Source organism: Zalophus californianus, chromosome 7, assembly GCF_009762305.2.
Source record: "Zalophus californianus isolate mZalCal1 chromosome 7, mZalCal1.pri.v2, whole genome shotgun sequence".
NCBI lineage: Eukaryota > Metazoa > Chordata > Mammalia > Carnivora > Otariidae > Zalophus > Zalophus californianus.
In genome coordinates, this window is record NC_045601.1 from 14,898,085 (window position 1) to 14,916,445 (window position 18,361).

The 18,361-nt window shown below is 38.5% G+C and overlaps 1 protein-coding gene across 1 annotated transcript in view; it reads left to right on the forward strand.

Moving 5' to 3' along the window:
• SYNE1 (spectrin repeat containing nuclear envelope protein 1) overlaps positions 1–18,361 on the forward strand; it is a 454,337-nt gene that overhangs the window by 317,500 nt on the left and 118,476 nt on the right. Inside the window, 5 exon segments of the mRNA XM_035728590.1 lie at positions 1,524–1,715; positions 10,105–10,236; positions 11,197–11,306; positions 14,921–15,077; positions 18,164–18,295. Of these exon segments, the coding sequence (XP_035584483.1) occupies positions 1,524–1,715; positions 10,105–10,236; positions 11,197–11,306; positions 14,921–15,077; positions 18,164–18,295 (723 nt within the window).

Below are 18,361 nucleotides of genomic sequence, written 5' to 3' on the forward strand. Positions count from 1 at the left end.
ACGTTCCCTGCTAGTGCTTAAAATTAGCACATGTGCTAACTAGCATTCCAAAATTATGTTTTAGCATTACTCCTACCTATCCCTTTTGGGTGTCTCTATTTTTGTAGCTATGGATAAATTCCACAATTCAGATATATATTTCAGGGTTTTTATGAAGTATTGAAATGGTATTTTGACAACATTTTTAGAAACTAGAAGCATATGGAATCACACAAGTACACAGCAGTTCCTCAGTCAATTCAAATGTAGTATTTAAGCCAGTCGTGTAATTAGGAGTGTGGCTGTTACTAGGGTCTCGTTATGAATTTTGGGGCCCTGGGCACTTTGCTTCTATGGGCTTCTTCCTCTATACAAATACTAAAAATTATATTTTTATTTTATAACTGCTTTGGTACAAAGACTAATATGATCCAGGGTAGATTTATTAATACATATTCATTATTATATTCATTTTTTTCCTTCTGATTTTAGAAGAAATTAAAATTAAGATTTTTATTGGGCCTCGAAAAGTATTATGAGCTCTCAGCACTGTGTCAGCTGTGCCTAATGGAGGAGTCTGTCCGGCACATAATTATATTAGTTTCTCAAAAAATAATCTTCAGGAAATCGTCCATTAAGCCCCATTTCATTAAACATTTCATGCTTCCATTTAGTTCTAGTTTTTTGGTTCCAACATATATTCTTACAAGTTGATGGCAGTTTTCTGATTTAAAATATCTTTTCTCATTAGTAAAATACTTGATTACTTGATTAAATATAAATTGGAGTACATTTCAAAAAGTTTAGAGTTAAGGAATATAAGAACAGAATGATTTCTGCAGAAAATAAAATGATTGTTACTTGTTCAGCTTTGATATTTTTATTTTGTTCTTTTTTAGTTTTTGTTTTAAATCTTACCTTGGAAGAAGGGAGACTAGTTTGCTCCTTCTCTAAACTTAGCCGCTATTTGAGAAGAAAAGGCAGCTCTAGAGAGTTGTCATAGAAAGTGAAAGTAAAATTCTTATGAAAACTTTTAGAAATGGAAGGTTAAAAGTACATTATATAACAAACAAAAAAATTAGAATCAAGAAATAAGGGCAGCAATCAAAAAAAAAAGAAGTGTCTTGAAAGAGAGAATCATCTTTAAATTGACAAAGGGTTGATCATATGACATCTTTACTATTATTAGTCATAAGCCTCACAATCTAACACTAAAATGATAAAACAGTCGCAATAATGGGATAATACAAAAGCATGGTCTTTTCTCCTTATCCGTTAGTTATGTGAAATACGCTTTCCGTGTGCTTTTCCAACATGTTTTCCATTATATAACATCTAATCTTAAAAAAGAGAAAAATTAGGAAGCTCAAGGAATTTTTAAAAATCTATAACTACTCTTCAGGTCTGTCAGAAAAGTAGGAAAAAACCCAAAGGCATATTCTTTTGGTGAAAGACTAAGGAAGTGTTGTATTTCGATGTGAGAAAGGATCTTTGCCGAGGCCAGCAAGCTGTGTGAATTTTCATCCTCATTTCTGTTGCTCCAGAACATGCTAGTGGAAATAGAGCAGAAGGTGGTGGCCTTATCAGAACTGTCAGTCCACAATGAAAACCTGCTGCTGGAAGGCAAGGCTCACACCAAGGAGGAGGCTGAGCTGCTGGCCGTAAAGCTGAGAACCCTCAAGGGGAGCCTCCTGGAGCTGCAGAGAGCACTGCATGACAAACAGCTCGACATCCAGGTGAGGGCTCCAGCCACCTGCAGCAAGCCAGTGCTGCAACACTGCTCAATCCTCCTACATTGTTCCGGGCCTTTTCTGTGCCTTGGATCCCTAAAGGAAGAGTTGGGGAATGATACATACTTAAGCACGGATCTGCTTTACACACACTTCGGCATTGATTTTCAAATAGGTTTTGTAAGGACTGTTTGAATCCCTAGACCTGAAGTCTGAGGTGTAGGAAAAGAAAAGAAAATGAAAATAAATACCTACATTTAGCAAATAGACTATTTTAAAAAGTATTTAAACATAGATTAAGATATTCTATAACATTTTAATATTTTTCTTTTATTCTCCTACATTCTGTTTTTCAGATATACTCAGACTTTTTAATTGAAGGCTCATCCTTATATTGTCATATATTCTAGGTGAATGGAGCCTTTTTACTCTCACGTGGTGATCTTAATGTTCCCAAAGTGATTTCTGTTTTATGTCACTGGAGTTTTGGGGGGCTAATATTTGCCTGGTGTATCCTTTAACTTTCCTTTGATTTCACCCTTTCTGTGTCCTTTTGTTTTAGATTTGCTTCTTAAAAAGACATTTGGCTGTACTTTGTCTTAAACATTTAGGTAATCAGAAAATCTCTAACTTTGAAAGGACAGGGTTAGTCCATTTAAGTTTACTGGGATTACTGATCTGTGTAGACTTCTGTTATCTTACTTTTTGTTTTTTATTTTTGTTCTCCTCTTTCTATTCTTTCTTTTCTCCTTTTTAACCTTTATTTTTAAGTGGTTGAATGCTTTTTCTCCCCAATATCTACTCTTTCCCACTCATACCTAATAAATTCTAAGTTTATTTCTTAATCTTCTTCAAGGTCAATGTAAGAATCTTAGAACACTTTCACCCAGACTTCCCCTCATGCGCCTTTCATTCTGATACTGTCCAGTATTTTAATTTTGCTCTTTTTAATCTGTAAAAATTAGAAATTACTATTATTATCCTGTACAACAATTAAGTGAACATTTATTGAGAAGCAACTGTGAGTCAGCTGCTATTTTATATAACTGAGCGAAGGAGCGCAGAAAATAACTGTATTTGTGTCTATATGCCTGTGTTTATACATTCCTGACCTCAAAGGATTATGGTTGGGGGAAACAGTAAATAAAATCAAAACACATTATTATAGATTAAGTTAGGAGATGATAAGAGGCACAGGTGAGATACCATAAGGTGGGTAGATGGGGAAAGGCAGTCTGGGTGGATTTGCAGTTCTAAACAGGGTGACTAAGGAAGCCTCCCTAAGGTTACATTTGAAGGAATGAACCATGCAGATATGCAGGAGAGAGTTCTACACCAAGGGGAAAGCAAGTGCAAAGGCCCCCAGGTGGGATCATCCCACCTGGTCTGTTCAAGAAGGCCACTGTAGCTAGAGTGGAGTGAGCAAGGAGAGAGTGGTGTCAAATGAAGCCAGGTACAGGTAACGTGGGACATGGTACAATGGATCTTATCAGCATCGTACCCACTTTGGTTTTTACCCTGAGAGAAATAAGAAGACCCCGGAGTATTTGGGAATAGAGGAGTGACGAGATCAGCCTTTATCCACTATAGGGGACCAGGGTGGAAGCTCAGGCGCCGGTTAGAAGACATAATGTGGAGGTTGAGGTGACAAGAACTTCCTAGATTCTGGATAATTGTGAAGGTGAAAACTACCTGAGGAACAGATGTCGGGGGAGAAAGAGTAGTCAGGTCAGCAGTTTAATTTCCGACAGGTGAAGTTTGAGATGCCTATTCAGTGTCCCCTAGTGGCCGGAATTCAGGAGAGAGACCTAGACTGGAGTCATCAGCCTCTAGATGGTCCTTAAGGCATGAGGCTTGATAAGATCCCAAAGGATTGAGGAGAGATGAAGACCAAGGTCCTGGAATCAAGTGCTGGACCACTCCAGTGCTCTGCGTTTGCAAGATGTGGAGGAGGAGCCCACAAAAGAGAGTAAAAGGGAGAAACCAGGGAGGTGAGAGGAGGATAGAGAGTTTGGTTCCTGGCAGCTACTTGCCGGTAAGCGGGACAAGATGAGGACTGGGAGCCGACCGCGACGTGTGGGTCTTTGGTGACCTCAACAGCAGCCCTTCCAGTTGAGTGGAGAAAGCCAAGACAACTCTGAAATGAGAGTGAGGACGAGGGCACGGGCTGGAGAGGAGAGCACCAGTGACCTGGCGGCAGGGAAACGATAAGCTTTAAGAAACGTTTTAAGATCAGAGGAGTAATGGCATGCCTACATGTAGATGGAAACAGCTCGGTAGAAGAAAGAATGATGAAAACGAACCCGATGAAAATTGTGTAGGAGGGAGAAGAGAGGGCCCAAAGGGTGGGGTGTGGTCTGAGAACTCCAGTGCCAGGGAGACCCCATCTGTCTGCACCAGATGCCGGCAGGGGGCAGGGTACCAAGACTGTGCTGGAAGCTTGATGAGCATACACTCTGGTTGCCTCTGTTTCCTCAGTGTAATGACAGTTCTTTTCAGACTAAACTACACATTTTCAGTTCTTTTTGCTAATTGTGTAATTATGTGGTCTGGAACATCAAACCTGATCAACAGAAAACTATTAAAAGCAATGGAAAAATTTAGTAAGATGACTGGCTTATTAAAAAAAAAATAAAGTGGAGAATCCAGGGGCACCTGGGTGGCTCAGTTGGTTAAGCATCCGACTCTTGATTTCAGCTCAGCTCATGATCTCAGGGTCCTGGGATGGAGCTCCATGTTGGGCTCCACGCTCAACGGGGAGTCCATTTGAGGATTCTTTCTCTCCCCCCTCCCTCTGCTGGCTCTCTTTCTCCCAAATAAATGAATCTTAAAAAAAAAAAAAAAAGGAGAATCCATAATTTTGCCATGTACAAAGAGAAAACAACTTAGAGAAATAATAATTTTCCACCTGTAATATCAACAAGATAAGAAATATTTGGAATCTCAACAAATAACATTTTAAAACCTGAATAGAAAAAAATGTGAAAAAATGGGCAGATAAACTTTATTCTTAGATAGGAATACAACATTTTAAAGATGACATTTTTGTCTTTACTAACATATAAGTTTGTTATTTGGAATGTAACACAGCGATATAAAATGTGACAAAATGATTCCAGGTTTACCTGGAATAAAATAAATGTGAAATTAACCATAATTTTCTGAAAGTGAAGAGTTATGAGGGGCTAATTTAATCTTACTATATGTTAAAATACAGTATTACAATAATTAGAATAGTTTAGCGCTGGCACAATAAATGGATGAACAAAAAAATTTACAGAATAAATATTCCAGAAAGATACCCCAGTATTTAAGGGAAATTGATTAATGGTTAAGGTAGCATTTCAAATCAGTGGATAAAATAATAATAAAGTAATAGGTGAACCACTTGAAATATGATAAACTAGATTTTCTATCCCATTCTTTACAGAAAAAAAAAAAAAAAAGCATCACAGATGCACCAAATATTTAAACCTAAAAATTTCTGGACATATGGGTATTTGAAAAAAAATCTTCGGATGGGAAGGATCTTTGCCGGTATGCCCCCACACAGAATTTTAGTTTCCTTAAAACTACTACACAACAATGAAATAGTTCTATATGACCAAAAACATAGTAACCAAATGAAAAGACAGACAAATAGGAAAGAAACTGTATAATTCACATGACAAATAATTAATTCCCTTAATTTCCACAAATCTTTTGTAAATCAATATGAAAAGTTCACCTTAATAGAAATATGGACAAAAGACGAGATAATTCAAATGAAGAGACATACAAATGGCCAGTGAACAGTGAGCATGTGAAAAGGTATTTTAATTCACTATTGGTTAAATAAATGCAAATAAAGACAAAATACTGCTTTTTACTTTAAATTTACATACTTTAAAATGTACATGCAATCTGACTTTATGAATTAAAGCAAAAAGAAAAGTGTTAAAAATATTAAAATTAAGGAGTAAGGAATATAAACTTTTAAAATTTTAGTTAAAAAAATAAAAATATTAAAATTTAACAAAATGAGGATTTTCTAACTATAAAAGTTTACAGTAATTTACTTGGTTTTATAAAAAAAGTATTATCAACCTAATATATCGTGCTTTTTTTTTTCTTTTCCTAATGATGATATGTGAATGAACCTTGTCTCTAAAGAACCAAATCAAAGGGAGAGACTTTAAGGTTTCACATCTGGAATAGTTATTTAGAAAGCTGCAATTGTTGAACACTACATCAAAAACAAATGATGTACTTATATGTTGGCTGATTGAACATAATAATAATAATAAAATGAAAGCTGTACTTGTGCCCTACCCCTTAGGGCAGGTAGGAAGGGAGGGGGCAACTTGATATGCAGGTGGCACATGTCAGGATTAAAAGGAGGTTTGAGGGGTGGGGGTGAGGGGGTAAAGGCACGAATTCCAAGTCCTCAGGGCCTGGTACGGGCATATAAATGAGTGAAGCAGGCCCAGTCTGGACCTTGGCAAGCTGGTCTTATGTCAAGCAGCTGTTCCTCAGCTCCAACTATTGTCATACAAGAATTTACTGGCAGTATTGCTAGATCTTCCAGAGAAGAGACATTTGGATTTATATCTAATAATCTCCCAATTTTAAAACACTGCCATTTGATTCTAAAACCTTAAAATAATTTGTGTGCCAAACAGAGGTCAGACTAGGTTCTTGGACCTTCACTTTGCAACTGCTATCCTAAAGTCTCCCCATCCTGGTGTACCACAAGTCGTTAACTAGGTGACCTGGGGCAAGCTCCTGGAACTTGAGGTCAAGAAATCAGTTTTCGCATCTGTAAAATAGGGATATTAATAGTATTCAACTTTTAAAAATCCTGAGGATCTTAATGCAAGTAATGCTCACAGGAAGTGCTCAAATAGCAATGACTATAATAACAAAACCACCAGCTGTTTGCAAACCACATGCTTTGGGGGGAAAGGAACTCCTGACATGCTGGAAGGTTAGGTTTGAGATTGGGTCAGAGATGGCTGGGCTGAGCTCTTCAATAGTTTGTGGGGCTCACACCCAGCAGATCCTGTCCATGGCCACAGGGATTCTTCAGATTGAGTAAAATCCTGACCCTCCCCCCAAGTAGAAGGATTTCCTGAGGGTACTGTTGTAAAAATTGTAAATACTGGAAAACATGGTAGCGTTTCACTGAATTTAAATTGATCCTTGTTTATTTTTAAAATATCTATAAATTCCCTCATCTTTTGTCTAATGAGTTTCCAGCATATAAACTATTGATTTTCTTTTTTTATAATTAGAGCTATTTGAAGAGATTATTTTTCCAACTGTACAAGTAAAATGAGCCCTGTTTACATTATTAGTACCATAAAAAGGGTCATTTGCCTTCATGTAAAAAAATTCAGAGTTGATCTGAAATTAACTAACTTTGGGGAAAAAAATCTTCCATTGAATGTAGATGTCAGTGAGGTTGTATCCTTCGCTTGGGGTTTGCATGATTCAGGAGAGCTGGAGCCCCTTCCTAAGTCTTGTATGGCCGTTAAGCACACCATTTCTCAGTGCTGCTTGCCTACAAAATGGTCATTATCTATCACGGCCATCTTTTTTAACTAACTGGACTGTATCAAAGAATAACCAATCCCTTTAATCTCCTCCCCCACCCCCAAGAGATTCCTTGTCTTTGTGAAGGAACACAGACGTATGGGCACGTAATACCATCTCTTGAATTACATGGTATCTTTCCTCATAAAAGGTTTAGGTCATTTTCACACATTATCATCCTTTGAAGGAGCAGAGTTTGCCCTATATAAAATAATGAAATGCTTTATAAAGAAATGTTTTATTTAATATTTAGCATTTCCAATCCTCACTAATCTTCCAAAGAATGTTCCTGGCAAAAGTGGTTACTGTTCTAGTATTTCCAAAATAAACAGCTTATGTAGCCCCACCCTCGGGGAACTCTGGGGACCAAAGCTGCCATACTTCCTGTTTCCTAGGTAGGAGAGAAAACTATTATCAGATCTACTAGAATGTAATTACCATCATTCTATTCCTTCAGTCAGTACCTTGTCATCCTCAGGGGAAAGGGAATGAAATTTGAACTGGAGTCTTAATCATTTTTTGTTTCCTGTGGTCCAAGTCTTATGTTTTGAAATGACTGAATCAGTCAAAGAAAAATTTACTAGCTGAAAAATGGAACCTAACCACATAGAAAATACATACTAAACATCTGCTTTTGATGCTACTTAATTTTTGTTTCTCTAAAGCTGTGGATTCAATTAGTGAAATATGACTCCCTTTAGATTTTAAGTCTTAGATTCTGAGTATGTGTCTGTGTGTGTAAAAGTAGTTAAGCTGTTCTTAAGATCTAACATTTCCATTGTTATTTTTCTAAGCACAAATTTGGTGTGAGGAATTTGGGGGGGAAAAAAAAGCTCTCAATCGAACAATAGTAACCTGCATAGAAGGGTGAGGTGGTGCCCCTGAGAAGTCACCACATGAGTCTCTAGGCTGGGCTCTGAAAACAAACCTTTACTAAAGAGCAAAGCAGAGGGGAAGTGACCAGATCCCGTAAGAAGCAGCAGGTCATGGCCATGGCCACCGTTTTGTCAGCTTGTGCAGCTCTCCCTGGAGACAACTTTCAACCTTGTACACTGACTTCCTTAGCGTCATTCTCTGCAGGTCCCTTTTGACCTGCTGTCTTAACCTTACCAGAAGAGCCACGATATTTCAGAGTTTATGTTGGGTAGATGGTGCATTCTCAGATGGAGAGAATCTGGTTCATGCAGAAATGTATGGGCTTCAGTGCTGAAGAGTGCCCACTCACCCCATCCCTCTCACCCTCAGGAAAATCACTGCTTATCTGTAAGCAGCATTCCTGGAGGAGTGGGGAACATACTGAACTGGGTATCACTAGTCATCCATTGGGAAGGTCCTGTGAAATGCAGATGGCTTACTTTAGACCAGTGGAGTCCCCATTGTTCTATATAAGCCTTATTCTCTTGCTGGGAAGCTGGATCATCTTGAAGGAAAGGAAATAACCTGTGAGCTAAGGTGGCTCCAAATCTGGGAGAGGATTATGCATAATATTACCTCTAGGTTTCACAGTTTCTTTCAGTTCACTGTACTTCAAGCACTGCTACCAATGTGGCAAAGTTCATGATCTCCACATTATCTCAGACATTTTGCAATTTAATCGTGAGACTCTAATGAATAAGACAGACGGGTAAATAGACCCCATTTATTTACCTGAAGAGTTAATGCAAAAATCTGAATATAAGAAGAAGAGAAGGGTCTTTGTGGGCAATCAGGCTGGATGATCTGGAGCGGCTGGATCCCATTCCATGGTCAGATTTGGCAATGAAGAACCAAAGGACTGGGGAGTAGCAGCTGTGGGGCTAGGGAGCAAGACCCCCTCCTCTGTGGAAGCTCCCTGTAAACTGTCCCTCTTCTCTGCCCCATGGCTTTGCTGCTGCCGCCACTGCGCCCTCTCAGAAGCTCAGGTTCTCTCCCCTCACGGTCTTTGCTCCAGCTGTTGCCTCTGCCTGGAGGGCCCTCCACCTACGTCTGTGCCAGGCTGGTGGTTTCTCATCATTCAGTGCTCAGTGCAGTTTTCTCAAGAGGCTTTCCCTGACCAGCCTAGGAAACCTTCCCCTTCACTTTCTATCCCATTATCTAGTTTTAAGTTCTTTATAGCTCTTATCTCAGCTTATCTTGCTTGTTCATTGTCTGTCTCCCCAGCAGGGCCCCTGTCTGGCTTCTGGGAAGAATATGCCTAGAACAGTGGCTGACACACAGTGCACACTTATTTAATAACTATTTAGTGAATGAGTTATCTTAAGATCGTATTATTTACCTTTTTGACATATATATACATATGAGTAGAAGGGCTCTCATTCTGAACTAATTCCGTTCTGATATGCGATATCAGAGGGCCTTTCAAATTCCATCAGAATAATCAAGCAGGATGGATAAATCCCTGCCTAGGTAAGGAGTAATTTCTCTTGTCTTTCTCCTTTAGCCAAACATTATCCATGCCAGCAGTGGCAACAGATGACAGTGGGGTCTGGTCTGGATGGTGATAGTAGGGGAAGTGAGATCTAGAGTTATATTCTCATGGAAAAAGTTCTGGAATATCTGGTGACCACATCAGTCAGCTAAAAAAGCCTAGCCTCTAAGTAGACAGTTTTCCCCCTCAAATATTTGAGTATAATCATCTGTTTATTGTTCTCCTTTCTGCAAATACCATAAATTCGATGGGTTTTATGTTACCTTTTTTTTTTTTTTTTTAAGTCTGGTTTCATGTCCAAATGGATCTACTTTGGTATTATTATACTGACCACACCAAAGTTGCCTTCACTCCATTTGGTTAAGGATTTTCTGTGGATAGTATGACTCTTGATTTCTGCCTCCTTAAAAGCAGGGCACCGCGCAAGAGAAGGAGGAGAGCCATGCCGACCTAACTTCCAGCCAGAGCCCCGGGGTCCAGGACTGGCTGGCCCAAGCGCGGACCATGTGGACCCACCAGCGACAGAGCAGCCTCCAACAACAAAAAGTAAAGCATTTCTGACCTCTCCGTAGCCTGCAGACCTGCCACACAAACACCTGGAGAGACATGTTTTAGGTGGACAAGTGACTTCTGTACTAAATACAGAGTGTCCCTTTATCTTCTCTTTGGACAGAAATAAGACCTGGCTAACTGCTTCAGTGTACTTTCTTATGACCCCTGGAATGATTGGTCATTTTAAAGTCCTTTCTTTAAGAAAAGCTGGTGTTCAGGTTTACAAATAGCATGACTCAATTATAATCTGCCTTATGAAGGTTACCTACTCTATTTCCAGATTTGCCCCAATTCGAGCCTATTTTAGAGAATAAATAACCTCAGAAAGGCCTTTGAGAATTGGTAAAAAGCCTGAGTTACATGTTTTTAAAAAAACTTTTTAAAAATGCAATTTATTTTTCACTTTTAAGTGAAAATTTTCACCATCACAAGATAAGATTAAAAATTATCACCTAGTGAAACAAATGAGCTTTGATGAATGATTTCTCATTGATACCTTAGCTTTAGAAATGGGGCATATTAAAATATTTCACTTTCTCAAACAGAAAAGACATTTTTCACAAATAGTGAAAAAGTAAAATCAAATCTGTTGATTGTCCAATTTATGAAGCAAGTGGGGAATTCAAGAGAGCTTATCTCAGCTGAAAAGGCAGTATTTTGAGAAGTGAAAGTGCACTGTGTACCACTTGAGGGCACCATTGCCCAGCAGAATTTTTTTTCCATTAAATTTTTTTTTCCAAGATTTTTCAGAGATACCTTTTATAAAAGCCAAAGAAAGGTATTGAGTACTGTGGAGACATGACTGTGCATTTACCTTAACCCACACCTTTTATGTAACATCCAGACTTAGAAACTTACTACAGGAGGTCTCTGAGAATTTTCTAGACATAAAACCATGATCGTAGGCAATAATCACAAAGTAACACGTTTCCATTTCTGCTTTTCCGTGAGCAGGAGTTGGAACAGGAATTAGCTGAGCAGAAGAGCCTCCTGCGGTCAGTTGCCAGTCGTGGAGAGGAAATTCTCACCCAGCACTCAGCTGCAGAGACCTCTGGTGGTGCTGGGTACGTTTCTAAACACTTTCTCCCAACTTGCCCAGATTTGAAGAAATATAAACATCTCACCTGAAATTTTATTTTAAACATCTGCAAGAACTTAATCATTTTGTTTTCACTTTATGATATTAAATTTACTTGCATTGTGAACATTTGTTGTGCAGCACAAGGATAGCTAGTAATTATGACGGCTGATGACTGACTTGTTTGCCCTCTTTCCAGTATGCTGAGCATATCTGTCCGAAGAAGATGCTTAGTAGTTAATTTTTGAGAATCAAATAAGGAATGCATTCTAAACACATTCCTCTGTGTTTCTGAGTGATTATATCTAACTGCAAAGCATTTTCCCTGCAAAATGAGCTCATCTATCCCCAACATCACTCAGAAAAATAAATGTATGTGCCCGCTAAATGTCTTGATTTTTCTTGATGATGTCTGTCTATAATTTCTACATGTAAAGTCATTGAGTTTCAAGAACTGGTTTGGAATGGAAACTGAAAGCCTTGTACACAGTGGAGTAAAGTGTTAAAATAAAAAAGAAGGAAGTTAGAGAATTTTCAAGTTGGAGATTCTGACTTAAAAGGCAGGACAGAAAAGGAACCACAGAGCAGGGTTGAAGTATCCCTGTATTTTGAGTCAGGTCTGGGTTTTCTCCATTCCTACACCAGTCACCGTGGAAAAGGAACTCAGCCCTGAGCCTCAGTTTGCTCATCTCTAGGATTACAGAGATAATCGACCACCTCCATCTCAGAACGATTATGAAAGCAGTGGATGCAACTGAGAGGATATGTAGGAAAACTTTAAAATCCAAAACATTAAAAAAAAAAAAGTTTCAGTGAAACCTGTGTGCTCATGCATTGTAAAGATTTGATTTAGTAGTATCCTTCGGCCACCATGGTACAGCAAATAGCGTCAAGTCCACTGAGTGTTGTCAATTCTGAACATTTATTGGAGGAAATAACCAAAGGAGGAAATACATGCTATGGAGATGACTTTTGAAATATTATTTATAGTACCAAATAATAGAAAAGGTGGAAATGCCTGCTAGTATAAAAAATGTAACATGAGAAATGCTGTTCCTTCCACGCCGACTCTGAGTCAAGACCTGCCTTCGCTTTTCATTTTATGCCTCCAGTTCCTCTAAAACATTTATTCATCCTTCACAATTTTCTGAATATTTTTGCCAAACTCTATTTTTACAAAGAACCCATTCACCCATTGCCTCCGCATCATATGAGTAGTCACAAAAAGCAGCAGTAGGAATCTTCTGCAACTTTCTTCCCATGATATTTTTCTTTCCTTGGCCTTTAGCTTTGGAAGGACCCAGATGAAAGACAAACCCATTTGCTGTTTCAAATACAAAAAATATTTTAAAGAGAAATTCTCAGTGCAATACTGCCTTTCTACACACGAGTCACTTTAAAGAATGCTTTACAAATTTCACAAATTTTTAAATTTTTATACAAAATCTTTAGAAAAGTCACCTGTAAGTCTGTTTGATTACAGTTCAGCCATGCCTTTCAAGCATCTGCGTAAATAAGCCAAACAAAAAACATAAAATAAGCACTATCTAGAAGCCAAAAGAATATATATGTATATATATATATATATACATATACATATATATATATATATTTAAAAGAACAGAATAACATTGTTAAGGGGAAAAAACCTCGTATTCAGATTTTAACTTGTTAGCTGATTTCTAGGAGTATCAAATATGAAGTAGTTTGTGTAAGAAAACCCCCGTGGGAGGGGCCTAATTTGCTTCAAGGGTACAAATTTAATATATAAAGATTAAGTACCATGTGATGTATAGAAGGGTTGAAGGATAGATAAAGAAACTCAGTTGGACATTAACTGATATAAGCATCAAAGGGAAAGAATATTTTTCATGGGAAACAAAAGGTTTTGTTCTCATTTACGACTGATTTGCTGCTGACATTTCATATGTGTCAGTGATTAAGTTTATCACCTAGTTTTATACTAAATTGTTATGGAAACATAAATGAATTAAAAATGATGTACTACAGTCCACCATTACAAAGGACATCACAATAAAGAAATTTAATTTCATAAGAACTTTAAAACTTTTTTATTTAAAAAGATTTTTTTGAAAAACACACAGAGAACTCCAGAGACTAACATGACAAACAAAATTAGAGATCCCAACATGATTTTAGCACTTTTTCACTCAATATTACTTTTTAAAACCAATCCATGTTGATACATATAGATCTAGTTCTTTCATTTTAACTGCTTAATTGTATTTTATCTTGTGACAATAACTTGTTCACCCATTTTTTTATTGATGGGCATTTACCTTGCTCCCACTTCTTTTTTTTTTGCTATTACTAGCGTTGTTGACATTAACCTTCTTATGTGTCTCTAAGTGTGCAGGTTGGGGAGATTCTCTAAGTTGTATCCTAGAAGAAGAATATCCTGCATTATAGCCTTATAGATAATTTTTAACAGCTTACTTCAACAGACTTACCTAAAGAAACTATTGTATTCAATACTTCTTCTGAGAAGAATAGACTTCAGGATAGTGTATAGTATTATCCTGCCAATGAACTTGTTATTTTTTTTCTCACTTAAGCAAAAGTTATGTTGAAATATTGATTACAATATAGTATGTCTTTCAGATGACATAGTTCTAGTTAGGTCTTTTTTTTTAAGATTTTATTTATTTGAGAAAGAGAGCACAAACAGGGCGTTGGGGTGGAGGGGGTGGCAGAGGGAGAGGGAGAGGCAGACTCCCCACTGAATAGGGAGCCCTATGTGCCAGGGCTCCACCCCAGGTTAAGCAGATGCTTAACGGACTGAACCACCCAGGCGCCCCTCTAGTTAGGTCTTTAAAACTCCTGACAAACTAGGATCTATTGGAACTTGGGTCCCCCAGACTCTTATTGTTAGGCCCCATTTATCAAGTGGCTATTAAGTTCCTGGTAGGGTTCCAGGCATTGTGGCTATCTTCTCTAAATTCTTACACTTCTGCAAGATAGATACTGTCTTCATCATGAAGATGAGATAATTGAGGATCAGAGAATTGAAGCAAATTACTCAAAGTCACAAATCTAATATGCTGGAGAAGAGATTCTAACCCAGATCTGTCTCACCTGTGAGGCCATAGTCTTTGATGCCACCCTGCTGCCTTAATAAGGATGATACTCAGTGCCTTCCACCCTCTGTACTTCTGTTCCATGTCCTGAAACCTTGTCTGTAGCATTTTCTTTGGACTCAGGATAAAAGCTCTCAGTAGACTAAGTGGCATTTTTAGGGTTTTTTAATTATTCTGTGGGCTGTTTGTCTAAGGACACTAGTCTAATTGTATACTTTACGATTCTAAATGTAACAATTATTTTGTATCTTTAATACTGAGATATCTTTAATGAATTGTTAAATTGTTATTGTGCTCATAGTTCAGTTATAGAATAAGAATATATTTGTTTATGGTTAGTCTCAAATTTTCTATTTTAATTGATAGTTCTAAAGTGTAAGCTAATGACTAGAATAATCTAGTTCCAATTTTAGAGGCCAGATCTAGTATATACAATAAGTTACCTAGAACTTAATGCCTTTTTGTACACATTGTAAACTTAGATTATTTATTCTTCTAATAGCGAAAAACCTGATGTGTTATCCCAGGAGTTGGGGATGGAAGGGGAGAAATCAGCTGCTGAAGACCAGATGAGAATGAAATGGGAAAGCCTACATCAAGAATTTAGTACCAAGCAGAAGCTACTACAGAATGTTCTGGAACAGGAACAAGAGCAAGTGGTATCCAAGCATTTTGATTTTATATATTAACTAATATAAAAGATGTATAACTTATGCTAATGGAATATAACTGTGCAGTAATCTATAATTTCATTATCAATTCTAAAATAAGACTTAAAAGAAGTTATTCATCTTATATGTTTCTTAACAAGCACATTTCACGTTTCCCTTAATAATTATATATTTATATGTGCAAATTTATTTGATTTCTAGATAGTCTTTTCCTCAGAGATGATTAATAACTGATGACTCATTAGCATAATCCATTAAATTAGCGGCCCTCCTTTTTTTTCACAACCTCTAAAATTAAGGTTGCAAGTCAAGAATATACACATCTGGGACAAGAGAAACGCAACAAATTTGGTTACTTTCTGGAAGTAAATTGTCAAGTTATCTTATTTTCCATTGCTATTTCCAGTATTTAATAGTTTCAGAAGATCTTAATGAGAAACATGTTGGGACCTCAGTGGATCTAAAAGGAAGGGGAAGCCAGTGGTCAGCTAGAATGGTTACTGGCCCATCTGTAGGCTTGTTCCCTAGATGGAACAAGTACTGTGTGAGATTGGACCTGTTTCCACAAAGCAAGCCAAATCCAGTGGAATTGAATATAGCAACAGAAGGTTCCAGGTAGATAATAACTATTAGTTCACTGTAAGCAGAAGCCAGAGAACATTTGTGAGTCAGAGGAATCGACCCCGTAGAGTGCTAGTGCATGAGGTGGGAGCCCAGGGAGGCCTGTGATGTTTACCACACCTGTGGCCCAGCTGGATTTTGAAGATAGAAACCTAGTCCTGGGACCTGGGCCCACAGTGCTCATCTGGGCCATTCTGTGACAGTCATATTATCAGAGGTTCTTTACTGTGGATCTGAGGAAGCTGCTGTTCTCGCTGATCTGACTAGGACTAGTTTCAGGGCTGGGAGAAGCTGTACCCAGAAGTGAAAGGCTATCAGTAACTGGAGTGCATCTGAGGAGGGAAGGATAGGAGCCGACAAAGCAGGCACTGTAAGCAGATACAGCTTGCCAGGACTACCTGGAAAGGAGACAGTCTGAAGGTCACAATGTGTCCCTTATCTGTAGTGGAGCCATGCATCAGTGCTCCGGAGTCAGGCCTGTCTGTCTCTTTTTACAGACTTGTGTCACACCACCCTATCTCACTCCTCTCCTGCTCTGACCAGGAGCCTTCTTTGTCACCGTCCACATGAATAGTCACCTGCAGTGGCCCTGGGCAGCATAGAGCACTCCATTCTTGGAGGTCATTATCCCAGAATCCTTTTCCACCCTGGCAAGTGGTGCCTTAAAGCTTTCTCATGGACCTTCTGCCTGTTTGAATTAAGCCTTCTTCACATCCCTGATCAAACATTTCTCAGACTCCTAGCCTGAATTCTTGATTTCTGATGTGGATCTCCTGGACTTGACCACTAGCTTACCTTCATGTTCTGGTATTCCCCATTCCTTCGACTATAAGGGATATTGACAGCCCTAAAAAAGAAACTGCAGTCTTCTCTGACTATCCTAAGTCAGATAATCCAAAGCATTTCTAGTAATATTCATGTTTACTTACTATTCTCTATTCATTAAATGCCCATCCCTGGATTCCACCTGTTGTCCATCCAGCCTAAAGCATCTGCATGGTTCATCCAGCATTGAGACTTCCTGGGTGTCTCATCCATGACCCACTCTTGTCTCAGAGAGCTATGTTTTCTGTCAGCGCTGTGCTATCACCCTGACATCCTCTATGTGAGCCTACCATAACAGCCCTGCCTGCTGCCACTGACATTCCCCCCTGACCCCTGGACTGTTGTTAAAGTTTAGGTTCAGGTCCATATCTCATTGCCCTTTGGAATTGGAAATGGAACGCATTGAATGTTCTTTATTTTTTTATGGCCTTTTTTTGCATTTGAGTGCTTTCTTTCCATAATCACTGGTCATTTGTACAAAGTGCCTCTGAGGTGGGTTTCTTATCTTTGGTGTGAAGAGGTGAGAAAAGGTGAGGAAGAAGCAATTTGGCCATGAGAGTTTCCAAGAAGAAAGGGGATGATCATTTAGTGAACATATTTTGTGTTCTAGGTGTTATTTCTAACAACACTGTGGTGAGAGTGACATTTCTCTACTTTGTAGATCTATAAACTAAGGCTTGGAAAGATTAGATGATTTCTCGGGGTCTTGTGACTAGGAAGAGGCAGAGCTGGGATTTAGACGCAGGTCTGTCCAACTCCAGAGTCCCTCCTTTTTCATACTACCTTACTGACAGTTTTATATACTGGATTCGTTAACTGTCTCAAGTATAAAAACAGGCACTTTTTTTGGCCTAACATTCACTAGGTCACCTAGCCTGAGGATGAGGAGCCATATATGGATGGCTCCTACTCCTAGGAACCTGTAACCCAACCAAGGAAATATTTTATACATTTCTAAGAAATTAGGCAACCATGGTAGGCTCTGTAAGCAGGAATTTAAAAAGCAGCAGAAATAACAAAAAAAGTAGAAAGCCATTGTAGTAGGTGTGGAATTTAAGGAAGTGGATTTTAAAGAGGTGCTGTGTGGTGGGTGCTCTAGCTATGGTGGGAAATGAGTCGGGCATGTTTAGAGGATAATAAGTAATCAGCCTGAAAGGCAAGGTGAGAATGAGACATTCTATAAATTATAGGAACTGAGTTTGATTGGAAACATCATTCAAAAGTTTGAGGGCTAAGCAATATCATGGGCCTTATCAGGCACTGTGTGGGCCTACAAGAGTGTAGGGGAAGTTGAGTAAATGAAGATTTACAGATACCATCCGGTATCTAGGATGGATGATTTCATCATGGGTAGCCTAAAACCAAGAAGACAAGTTGAGAGGAAGGCTGTGATGGATTTCAGGCATTTTTCCCACCACTTTTTTTTTTTTTTAAGTCCATCAGTGGAAATATTACCATTGCTGAATTTGGTCATCATGTTTAGCAGATATGTCAAAGAGGTCATATTTCTCCAAAAGAGGTTTTTAAAAAGACAGTTTTTCCAGCATCTGCTTCAGTGTGCAATTCTAAGTGATGAAACCTGAACATAGTACATATACTCTTAAATAAATGCCCCTGTTTGCCTACAGCTATACAGCAGGCCGAATCGGCTCCTGTCTGGTGTACCACTATACAAAGGGGATGGGCAGACCCAAGACAAATCTGCGGTGACATCTTTGCTAGACGGATTGAACCAGGCCTTTGAGGAGGTTTCATCCCAGGTAGGGCTGCACTTTTGGCTTGCTCATGGATCTTGGTCTCCATGAAGTTGTTCCACCTCTGGGCAT